This window comes from Dreissena polymorpha, chromosome 7 (assembly GCF_020536995.1).
Source record: "Dreissena polymorpha isolate Duluth1 chromosome 7, UMN_Dpol_1.0, whole genome shotgun sequence".
NCBI classification, from domain to species: domain Eukaryota; kingdom Metazoa; phylum Mollusca; class Bivalvia; order Myida; family Dreissenidae; genus Dreissena; species Dreissena polymorpha.
This window is the reverse complement of record NC_068361.1, coordinates 89311847-89323834: the sequence shown is the minus strand read 5'-3', so window position 1 is coordinate 89323834 and position 11988 is coordinate 89311847. Positions and strand designations below refer to the sequence as shown.

General features: G+C 35.3%; 2 protein-coding genes across 7 annotated transcripts in view; one reads left to right on the top strand and one right to left on the bottom strand.

Moving 5' to 3' along the window:
- Nucleotides 1-11988, bottom strand: part of LOC127837069 (glycerol 3-phosphate dehydrogenase-like) — a 284765-nt gene that overhangs the window by 224476 nt on the left and 48301 nt on the right. The gene's annotated exons all lie outside the window — the stretch shown is intronic.
- Nucleotides 4076-9995, top strand: LOC127837071 (macrophage mannose receptor 1-like). The gene is made up of 9 exons (XM_052363888.1): nt 4076-4236; nt 5400-5472; nt 5863-6324; nt 6662-6937; nt 7370-7501; nt 8041-8103; nt 8310-8594; nt 9348-9533; nt 9856-9995. The coding sequence occupies exons 4-9, from the start codon at nt 6856-6858 to the stop codon at nt 9888-9890; spliced, it is 783 nt and encodes a 260-aa protein (XP_052219848.1). The 5' UTR covers nt 4076-4236; nt 5400-5472; nt 5863-6324; nt 6662-6855; the 3' UTR covers nt 9891-9995.

Genomic DNA, 11988 nt, shown 5'->3' with positions numbered 1-11988 from the left:
CCCATGATGGATCGAAAACAAGTAAAAAGAGAAAAAAACTCGCATTAATAATTTATTTTTTTAACAATCTATCGCCCTATAAACCAGAGATACCGTACAATAAATAACTATCAATCTCCAATTATGTAACAACATATTAACAAAGAAATTTTCATATATTAATAGTGCAATTGTTAAACAAAGTTTGTTTTATAAATACATTCCTGTTTGTCCGTTTATTTCGAGTAAAGTATCTTCTGTTTTCCGTCCTATCTCCCCAAATAGAGACGACTATAATTCATTGACTGTGCATTGTGTAGATTTAAGGACCGTGAATCTGCAATATGTGGGTCTTGTCATAAACATACAATAAATAATGTTGAAATCGTATGATATCAAGTATTGATATTAAACGTTGTGATGCATTCCAATAAAAGCAAATTATGTTTTATTCACAAATATGTTCATATGAGATTTATTTAATTGTTTCAAAATTCAACAACTGTCGATATTACGTTCGTTAGTTTGCCCTAAATCACGCTTTATAATGATTTAAAAATATGTTCATGTAAATATATTTATGAGCATACTTTGTCCAAAACAATGATATATAAGATATGCGATTGTGAATGTTCCTAACCGTATGGGTTTATAATTTTATATTTTTTATGTCGTGCTCGTTCAGCATGAATCACCTCTATAGGTTACGATTGTAGTACATGTGCTCAAACGAGCGGCGACTGCTCGCACAATCGAAATGTTACGAGCGAATATATTTATAACAACGGAGTACATTGTTCCAAACACTCGTTTGAATAAAAATGTCCTACTGTTATGGTTGTTGTGACACATATGTCACATCATTATTAAAAAAAACATACGATAGCATTTTTAATAACTTGATGGTGAAGACAAAACCATCTATAAGCAGATATGTATTGCGAAACACATTGACAACATATCTCTTGTTGTTATGTGTTGCAACCGTGTATTGAACTTGATCGGAGTTCATCGAATCATGATATCACAAAACACATCACAATTCATTTTTACAATGTGGATAATAACACATTATCATGTAAAAGTATATTCATCAGTCTTTGCCATAGTCATTTATTTTATAACCGATCTGTTTAAAAGTCACCGTGGGCTGGTTTATTTTATGCAGCAAACCCGTAAGGTCGGTCAATTTTTTTAATAGCGTGTCTCTCATCGATAAAATGGTCTCTGCAAGTTCAGATCAAACAGGTCTGTAATGCAATGCATTATGTGAGGGCCCGGAGTGTGTATCAGCATTCATAACTAATGTACTTGATTACTAGACGAAAGTTTGGACGAATTTTGAATTAATTATACAATTTCCTCTTTATATTATTACTGAAAGATTTTCAACTCTGGTATGGTCGTGTAATGTATGATAAAGCAGGAGTACCTTGAAGATTCCCCACCTGATCGCTATGGTGACCACCAACCACACTCACAGGCTTCCGAAAACGAAGATTAAACTCGGGTCGCCTAGGTGACAAGCGCGTGAACTAAACATGTTTATGAAAAACATTTAGAGCAATTATATGTATAGTTGTGTTAAAGTTAAATTCATTAAATTTTAATGTCTGTAAATTGTCGTATGGACAATATGTTGCAAATTCAGGCGTACCATTAGATCGACGCTTATATATATATGACTGTCATATTACTTAAACCTCACACAGTCTGCAGTTTATATACTATTTGTACTATAAGTGTGTGTCGAGCAATTGTATAGATGTATAATAACTATGTAATCGCTGTCGTCGAAAAAACAAATCTTATAAAGTACAATAAATGTTCGATAATTAAATGTTCGATCGTAACTATATTGTTAATTTCTTAAAAAAACTGATAGCTGTTTGTCATGCCCGGATCTAATTCGGTTCTGATAGAAAACGATTGTGTTTAAAATATATTATAAGGGTGATTTTTATTCGATGTTTTACTATTTTTCGAGTTATCATGGGTCATAAATTAGTATGTAGCTTTAAAAAAACAATGTCAGGAGCTTACTACGCATACATGTTTCTTTATAATTATAAGGCCGCCTCTGTCAAATTTTTCATAAAATATCTTAACAATATTAAGAGCATCAATGCAAAAACTTATATCGCTAATGACTTGTTGCCAATCGAAATCGAAAATATTCCAACATGCCATTGGCGTGTGCAACGCATAATCGTTTTGTGGCGGTTTTTTTGTTGAACGTGAAGTAGTGTCACTGTACATGATTTTAATAAATGATGCAGTAATTAGAGAAACAAAACATAACCAGCGACCGTTATAATAATGAACATGCTTTGGAATATATATATATCATTACATGATGATTTCTATATGAAGTCAGTACTATACCAAACGATAGTTAATACGTATGTATATTGTGTCTCTCTGACTTAATTTTTGCCTTGGGGGATATACAGATTGTATGATTATGTTACATATCTGCTCCATTTATATTTGCTAATTAAGATAATACATCGCGTAAGATGTTGAAACAGGTCACGTTCTTATCATGTCAAATGTCAAACTTCGAACGAAGTTAGGTTACAGTTCGGTACATTCCGACAGCGTATGTAAACCTAAAGGAATGATTCTTCCGAAAGAATCTGATATTTTTCGATTCTAAACACGAAAAGCTACGATTGACCACGAGTCTACTTAAATTAGCAATCTCCCATATCAATGCTAATTTATGATGAGTGATCGTAACGGACTGACCACGACGACTAAAGGCACATTATTTAAAAGGTGATTATTTTATATAAAAACAATTATCTACATAGGTACTCATACAGTTGACTAAAAATGATTTCTGTTTTATACTGGCTTTATGTAAAGGTTCCGTTTAAACAATTAAATAAGATAATAAGAGACACATATATTTTTATTTTGTCTCTGGGCTTACGAAGCTTGAGCATGCTATATACAAATATACATTGTTTTGAATTTTGTAATTTTCGATGACGGAAGAGGAGTTGCTATGCGTGAACTGTTTTAAATATCCCATCTTCTTCTGTAAATTCATAGACACACATAACATTGCTCATTTATTTATAGACTCAAACAGTATAGCCCATATCCAAGATGGCAATTCTGCACAGTGTTGTTAGTTTGATGTTGCTTATGGCAACGTCCGTACAAGGAGATTACCCTTGCATCTGTATTTATAACATAGAGAGCTCAGTGTACGTATCGGTGAGTGCCAATTATGATCACATGACTTGACGTTTTAATATATATTTAATGTAAATAATACAGATGACTGAAATAATATACAATGTTTATTATTTAAAAGCGTTGTGTAAGATAAGGTATATACTGAACTCGTACACAGCTTGCATACTCTTATTGGAATCGCTGGTCGACCGGTCAAATATGGTATGTCTGCTTTTTACTTGTCCACATACATGCTATATGCTTGTTCAGTCGTGGGTAATTTTCATTAAGTTGTTACATCACGCATATTTTATAATTATGTGACTATGAATCCTTATAAACTTTCACTATTAACCTTTGGTCTTTATATGTGATGCCTTTTTTTAAATGTTAATCATCTGTAATCATCACAAATAATCGATTGTCTTGATTCTGTCAAACCGCCATCTTGAAAATAGGTTTCTTGTGGAGCCGTGCATATTCTGATTGGCTGTTCCAATGTCAAGATTTGCATACTAAAATAGCCAAAATAACATTGCAGGGGGGGGGGGGACAATTTCTGGTGAATAAATGTAACAGATTTAGTATGAAAATACTCATCAATAAACGATTTTGTGTTACTTCGGAACACTATATGCACAAATTATAAAAGAGGGCATAGTTAAAAAGAGCTCTAATGAATTACAATATTACCTGTTTTGTTACATTTTTGATGAGCAACATAATGATGTAAACTTTTTTCCATAACGACTGCACAATGTGGGAACGTTATATCACGTAATTTTACGCGATCTCTATAACCACGAAAGGCTTAAACAGTGTCTATGTTACATATTATATTACAATAATGTGATGCTAGTTGTGGAATTTAAAACAGAAATTATAATAAGGATTAGGTTGATATTTCAAGAAGATTATTTTGATTTTCAAATACTTAAATTGATCTGGAAATGTTTGTTGCAGACAGCAAAGGGTGCTCCCATAGGTTATCTTTACGAGTTTGACTGCAAACCGGAAGGTCCACCATCCAACGACCCCAACTGGGTCATCATCCAGTATGAACAGAAAGTATGTGACGACTGGTATTCATTTACATTTATGTTCTAGCGAAAGCCATATTGTTTTGAGTATTTGCATAAAATATAATATGTTTTATAGTAATTGTTTGCTTCAAAAACATAAACAAGCCCCGACAATGCGTGTAGATTTAGACGTAGAGAAACATTATGTTGGCATGCAATTTCTGATAGTAAATGTGACCTTGTTAAGACCATGGCTGTAAACGTAATGACATCGTTAGTTTTTATTTAACATACCTTATACATAGTTCTGGGTCTTCTTTATTTCCAAAGCTGACTACATGTGACTGCCGTACATTTTTTGTGGCGGTTTGTTTATAAATGTTGAATCTATATATATTGATACTTTTTCTAGCTTCTGAAACTAACTATTGATATATGATTACTTTTCATATATCGAACTCACACACATCATTTAATGCTCTTTGGAAAATCACAAACAAATAAAAGAGCTAGGTATACACGAATTGAACTGCTTACCTATGTTACGCAATATTTCAGACTGATTTCAATATGATTGACATTTGTTAACAGGTGCTTATCGAAAGTCAAGAAATATTATCAAGTGTATGATCGCAATAGTAGCATACTCCGGGGATTGGAAAAAACACGAATCTTTGTATGCAAGAAGGCGAGCCCGTTCTAAATCATTTAAAAAACGTGTACTATATCATCCTGAATCGTATGAATGCAAATATGATTGGTTCATACAGGGGGCAGTGTTTTGGTCTGGATATTTTCTAAAGTTGCGCTCACCTGGATTACAACAAATAAGTTCTACATTTGCATGCCATAATGTAAACCGAGAACACGTTGCAATTTCGTGTTTGAGTTATATATCATTTCAGATAAACGTGAAACATATGTGTCTTGTTCTGATAAAATAATGCATAACGCATGTGTATAAAGTGTCGTCCCATATTAGCCTGTGCAGTCCGCACAGGCTATTCAGGGACGACACTTTCCGCTTTAGTGGTATTTTTCGTTAAAAGGAAGCCCCTTTGTACCACAATCTAGTCTAAGCGGAAAGTGTCGTCTTTGATTAGTCTGTGTGGACTGCACAGGCTAATCTAGGACGAAACTTTACGAACATGCATCGTGCCCAATTTTCTCAGAACAAGACATATATGATACCACACTTGTCACCTTCAGTACGGTTACCTTGAGAAGGCAAAGGGCGAGGAAGCTCAAACGTGCCCAGGGGCGCCACCAGCGTCCGACCTAGGTTTGTGTTAATTACAAAACCTAGAAATTGTTAACGTAAACACACTGAAGACACACACAGAAAAATATTGTTTCGAATAACAATACTAGGTGTTCATTACCAATTACTTACTTTAAAAATAATTATGATAAAATAAATCAAACTTATTCCAAAAACTTATATTCTTTAGTAAGTCCGTATTATGCCATAAATGTAGTAGTTTTCATTTAAACATGCCCAAATGGTATTTATACAAATGCGTTTATGCTTTATGTTTAAGGGGTTTGTGTTTGAAATGTAATTGATCATTCAGTATACATATAGTAATGTTCTGATGTTTGATATATAAACATGTTAACAGGTAATGATAATAACATTAGGGGTTTTATAATTATTATTAACTACATTTAGTAACAACAACGACACCATCAATTACAACAGAAATAGCAACATCAACAACAGTAGCAACAACAACGTCAACGTCTACTCGAGCGTCAACGACTACCACTACAACACCGGTTCCAATCACCTCCACTACCACAACTACAACACCGGTTCCTTCCACAACAACGACCACCACAACAACAACAACACCCAAACCCACAACTCCAACGACTACAACCCACGAACCCACAACGACGTCTACTCCAGCGCCAACAACTACTACAACTACAACACCGGTTCCTACCACAACAACCACCTCCACAACAACACCACCATCAACAACAACAATCACAACAACAACCCCTAAACCCACAACAACAACTACACCAATTCCCGTTACAACATCCACCACAACCACCATTACGACACCAAGACCAACAACAACTCAACGCCCAACACAGCCTTCAACCTCGACGCCATCTTCCCAAGGTAACACTGTACTGACAATTGTACAAATAGAATTTTCACCTATGCTATGTTTAATTAAAGCGATCAATATGACTTTTCCTAAATAATATGCCTTCGTAATTCATTATAATGTCAAGAGAACTTTACCAGCTGCCCTAAAATAAACGGTACTAATAAAAATTATGCCACTTTGTCGTTTATAAATCGCACATTCAATTATGTTGTCAACTTCTAAATACATTTGCAATTTCATTTTCAAAAGAAATCCATGGTGTCCGATATACCATTTTACGTAAAACTAAATACCGTGGGTGATTTAACGCTAAAGTTTTATGTCATTCTGTGTGCAATTTTACAGGTCAGTAAAGCTGTCCTCAACGATATGTCCAACATGCACACAGCGTTCTGGGGTCAGTGTTCACAATCGACAGCACGTGTTACGAGCTTGTCCCGACAGATGTGACATGGGAACATGCTGAGGCTGACTGCGTGGCCAGGGGAGGTCACCTCGCACATATTCCTGATCAACGGCACCAGGACAGCATTTACAACATGACAATGCGACATTATGGACATGACATCTGGATTGGATTTCATGACAGAAACCAGGAACAACAGTATGAATGGTCATCAGGTGGGTAAACGCCATATAAAAAAATATTTTTGAACCTGATATAAAGTCATAGCTTTCACATATTTAAAATAGGCTTTTCGGACGGATTTAGTTTAAACCAATTTATTTAGCTCAATTGCATAGAAAGCCTTAGGCTTATTTGAAACGCTCTCGAGTGCGTTTCCTGGGACACAAACCTGTACTTGGTGTCTATGGGGGAATTCTAAAGAACGCTCCCACTGAATCCGTGATCCCCACAGCATATTCTGTGATGTAATTAAATCAATGACAATTAATACTGATTTTTTTCTAATGTATATGTTGCCTTCTGAAATTCATCACACGATATGCATTCATTTGTTGGATTTCATCAAAGAAAGACTTAATGCTACACATTGAACGGATTGCACTTTAATATTCATTATATATGAGGTGCTGTTATTTGGATTTCAGGGGACCCTGTGATCTACTCAAATTGGCAACTTGAGAACTTTGAAGATTGTGCGAGTCTTGCGGCAAATACTTTGCGTGGTCGTTGGGATGATACGACGTGCATTTGGCTAATGGGCTACCTGTGTGAATTCAGTAAAGAAATTTGTCTTCATTTTACAGTTATATACATAGTTTGCCAGTCGATGAATGCACGCCGTGGTGTATTATTCGTGTGTCGTGTCGTGTTAACATTGACTTAAGAGAATCTGCTGTTTATAAAATCATCATTAATTGTGATCCGCGACGAAACAACAAAGTAAAGAATGGAAATAATAAAAAAATCATTAACGTTTAAGCTAAGAAACTATTGTATGTTTATTGTGTACTCAATGTTTGTAGGCAGGACACACGTAACTTATTGAAGCTAAAAAACAAATTATGTAGAAGCTCAACTTAGCACAATATTAAGATTACACCAACATTATAGGATAGTTTAGTATCTGCCTTGATGATTGTGAACTGTTTACGAAATGATAATTATAATTAATAAAACTCTCTGCATGTTAATTAATAATGCGTATGAAAACTTTATGAGTTAGAACGTTTTTTACTCATACATAATGGCACGTGTAGGGCAGAATGTTCCCTGCTGAGTGGCTTGGCTACAGTATGGTGTGATTTTTAAATTTTAGATGACGCTCACGGACATACAACGCCGACAGCTGGTTTCTTTACTGGAGTCTCTGGTACAGACGGTTAGTAAAACCATGTTTGTTGAGACATTCAAATATGATATTGTTCTTTTGCATCTTCAACATGTATGTAAGCAATATTGTTTTATAAACAAACCCCTTTGTTAACAAAAAAAATATTTACAAAACGATAATGTGCGAATTTGATATTGAACTGATTTTAAAATACACATACAACCATGGTTTGAAAACGTACACTTTTCTTTCAGGAGATATACATATGTGCCCGCTTTTAGTACAGTCACACGCGCGAGTTTTTAATTACCCCTTGGCCCAGCATGGTGACAGCTGCTATGAGCTGCAAACAGACGAAACAGTAACCTGGGAACATGGTGAAGCTTTTTGCAAGCAGCGTGGTGGGCATCTGGTATCAATAACCAGCGCAGCAGAGCAAGCCTTTGTGGAGGCTTTCATGACCCGGAATAACCCTAACCACGCTGTTTGGATAGGGCTAAATGACCGAAATGTGGAGGGGACCTATGAGTGGACTTCAGGTGTGGTATATATTTGATACATGTGGTTATGAGTTAGGGCCGCTTTTAAAAGCGGAAAGTGATGGTCATATCAGAGCAGAATATCTTTTTTAAAGCTTCTTTCCAGGCACGCGGATGAAAATTCACAAAATTTGCGTCGCGAAAGTATGTGTGTGATACGATGTTTTAAAAAGGAAAATACGCGATTACAAAAGACGTGATAGTATGAAGTCTACACGACAAGGATCTGTTTTAACTTCTTATCGAAATCAATTTTAATAATAGCATGTTTTTCGTATTTTATACTCCTTTCAAACGTGTTATCGATCGTAAAGAAAGGACATTTTGTTACACACGTTTATGGCAGAATAAGGTTGCTTTGTTATTTTCCCATTATAGAATATACAATTCAATTTCGAAAATTGTGTTCACTTACAACTTAACTGCTTGATGACGTTTTTTTAAAAACCATCAGAACCAAAGTACCTTGACGTGTGCATAAGCATTGAATCTACCAAATTTAGAGGAATCCTGTAACTTTTACATATGAATACATTTAGAAGTATTAATAGAAGTAATTTAAACTTGTTTTGAAACATGTGTCGTTTTGGGGGACGAACATGCGTTTATCTTAAATATATAGTTTTTATGAAACTTACTGTTCCTTTTGATTTAGTTACCGAACGTCTAGTATGTACTCTTAAAGACCTGTTGTAATATGTATGTTACATTCAATCAGGCATGTTGATTGCACTACGATTAATTAAATTGAAGGTGATAGGTTGACTTACATCAACTTGATACCCAACCACAAGGGCAACTTCGAAACTTCCCAAACTGAGGACTGCATTGTTCTGGTTCCGTACAAGAGCGGGCAATGGGACGACATCCCATGTGGCTTCCGGGATCTGCTATTTGGAGACGACATGGGAGCGCAATATTTTTCCTTCTGTGAATACAGTAAGAATTTGGCAAATAAAATAAGCTATACATTGAATATTGACAAAAGGTTTAATTTTTAAAACAAACTGAGAACGCCACTGATGTGCGGCTATGTTTTGCAAATAAGCTTGACAATTTTTATTCACTGGTTATATACCGGTGAAATAATTTTCGTAGCACAATACATTAAGCTTTAGAGTGTGCTGCTATGATGCGTTAAAAATTCTCATATACCTAATTATTCGCTGTGAATTCTTATAATCACGTAATATCTTGTTAAACTCTTATTGTCAGAAGGGGGTTAGCATGTCGTCATCTTTAAGTTTTGTTTTGTTTTCAGAAACGAACAGCAGTCCAGCTTCTTTAATCGGATGATATGTTGATAGCGCTTCAATAGGACAATATCAATACATATATTGACATTTGTATACACACTTGTTTCTAACATCTGTTTTGTAAAATTTACAAAACAAATATTATGTGTCAATAAAATACAAATAATGCTCGTATGTGACCTCTGAATATCACAACAACTCTGATATACTGATATAAACCTGACTGTAATTGGCAAAGCCGACACGTCATTAGTCACATCAAAATAATTTCACATGTGAGGTCATAAATAATAAATGCGTTTGATGTTCACATTTATTAACCGATGTATTGTCAAAACCATGTAACCATTTTTCATCAAAAATTTATAATTTTTTATTTAATTATTGTATTCTACGACGATTTAACATAGCCTCTTACGGACATTGGAAGATTATGTTTTTCCCTCTTACATATATGTTTCATCTGAAAAAAACACTTTACCATTGCACCCAATTAGAGGCATGTTCGTAAAGTGTAGTCCCAGATTAGCCTGTGCAGCCCGCACATGCTAATCACGAACGACAATTTCCGCCTAAACAAAATTTTTGCTAAGAAGAGAATTTCTTGAAACGAAAAGCGGAAAGTGTTATAAAAAGCGGAAAGTGTTGTCCCATATAAGCCTGTGTGGACTGCACATGCTTATCTGCGACGACTCTTTACACACATGCAACAAACCTCCTTTCCACAGAGCACGGCCCATATGTATTGTATTAGACACGATTACAATTTCCTCAACAAAACAGACCATTAGAGTGTGCCAATAAGAGTATGCCCAATATACCGTCACAATTCAAAAGCGCTTTCATTTGGGGATTGGAGCGAATATCTGAAATATGATACCAGCAATCCGATACTGGTAGTGTACAGTCGATCGCCTAGGGAAGCGGACAACGACAACGAGCGTGGCATGGTATCGTAATGCGCATGGTGGTAGAGGGTTAGGGTAAGGGTAAGGGTTAGGGGTCGGGTTTTTGGGTTAGGGTTAGCCTTAACCCATACCTTAACCCTAACCCGACCCCTAACCCTTACCTAACCATAACCCAGGGTTATCTCCTCTATACCATGCCTCGCTCGTTGTTATTGTCCTCTTCCCATTCGACTATGCCACAATTAATCGTAGCCTGAAAAAAATAATCTTCTTCAATACAGCGTGTATAATATTATAAAAGAAGAGAATCTTGAATAGAGGTCATCTCTACTAATCCACGACCCATACAATTCTTAAGTTGCGTATTACTTAGAAACTCGCATACGAGTACACTTGGAGCTTACTTCGTATTCGTCCCTTATGCAGCTATCTCCTTTTTGTGCTCAAATGGTTTAATTGAGGTTTCTTTAAACAAAAGGCCATACTATTTGTGAACTCTCCTTCGTTTCCTCTTCTGACATTTTTGACTCGTTGAATGTGCCTCATGATGGGTTTCCAAATCTACTTAATGCGATTTATGGTTTTACTTCAACACGAAATAAAATAGTTATCGAGATATGTTCATAAACAAACCCAGAAGATAGTTAACCATATGTCATACAACTGGATAGAAGACCATAAACACATAATCTAATAAGGTATAATTGATTCCGGAGTTATGCAATAAACTGACTTATCTTCGCGCTTTAGAAATAACATTGATGCATTAAAGAAGGATAAAACCATAAAAAATGAAGTCATAAAGTGCATATATTCATCATTCACTGATACGCGTTTATTTTAAATAGAATGTCGGAATAAAACGTCGGAATAGTTATATTGGTAGCTTTTACACATATTATTATGGTTTCAATAGGTATAGCAAAGAGCTTTAAACATCATGTGTATGTTTCGCAACTGTGAACTCATGTCTAGACAAACGAAGTAATCTTGGTAACATCGCCTCCAAGTTAAATTTGTCAGCTTATTTTCTAAATGAGTATGTCCGCGTACAGAAGCATCTTGCTTTGAATGTGAATTTTGGTAGTGTTGCAACCGTGTTTTTCTAACATTAACTAAGTAACTTTAAAATATTTGTCGAATCAATATGGTTGTTCATCCTATCTGAGACATGTCCGTCTCATGTATGGCAATGGTATGGCAATGACCTCAATTTCCCCACACTTTGCT

Bases quoted from the DNA above. Each gene is read 5' to 3' on its own strand.
- LOC127837071 (XM_052363888.1), top strand. From the start codon at position 6,856: ATGACAATGCGACATTATGGACATGACATCTGGATTGGATTTCATGAC. The intron at 8,595-9,347 runs GTGTGGTATATA...ATTAAATTGAAG, and splicing joins GACCTATGAGTGGACTTCAG to GTGATAGGTTGACTTACATC. The intron at 9,534-9,855 runs GTAAGAATTTGG...TTTTGTTTTCAG, and splicing joins TTTTTCCTTCTGTGAATACA to AAACGAACAGCAGTCCAGCT.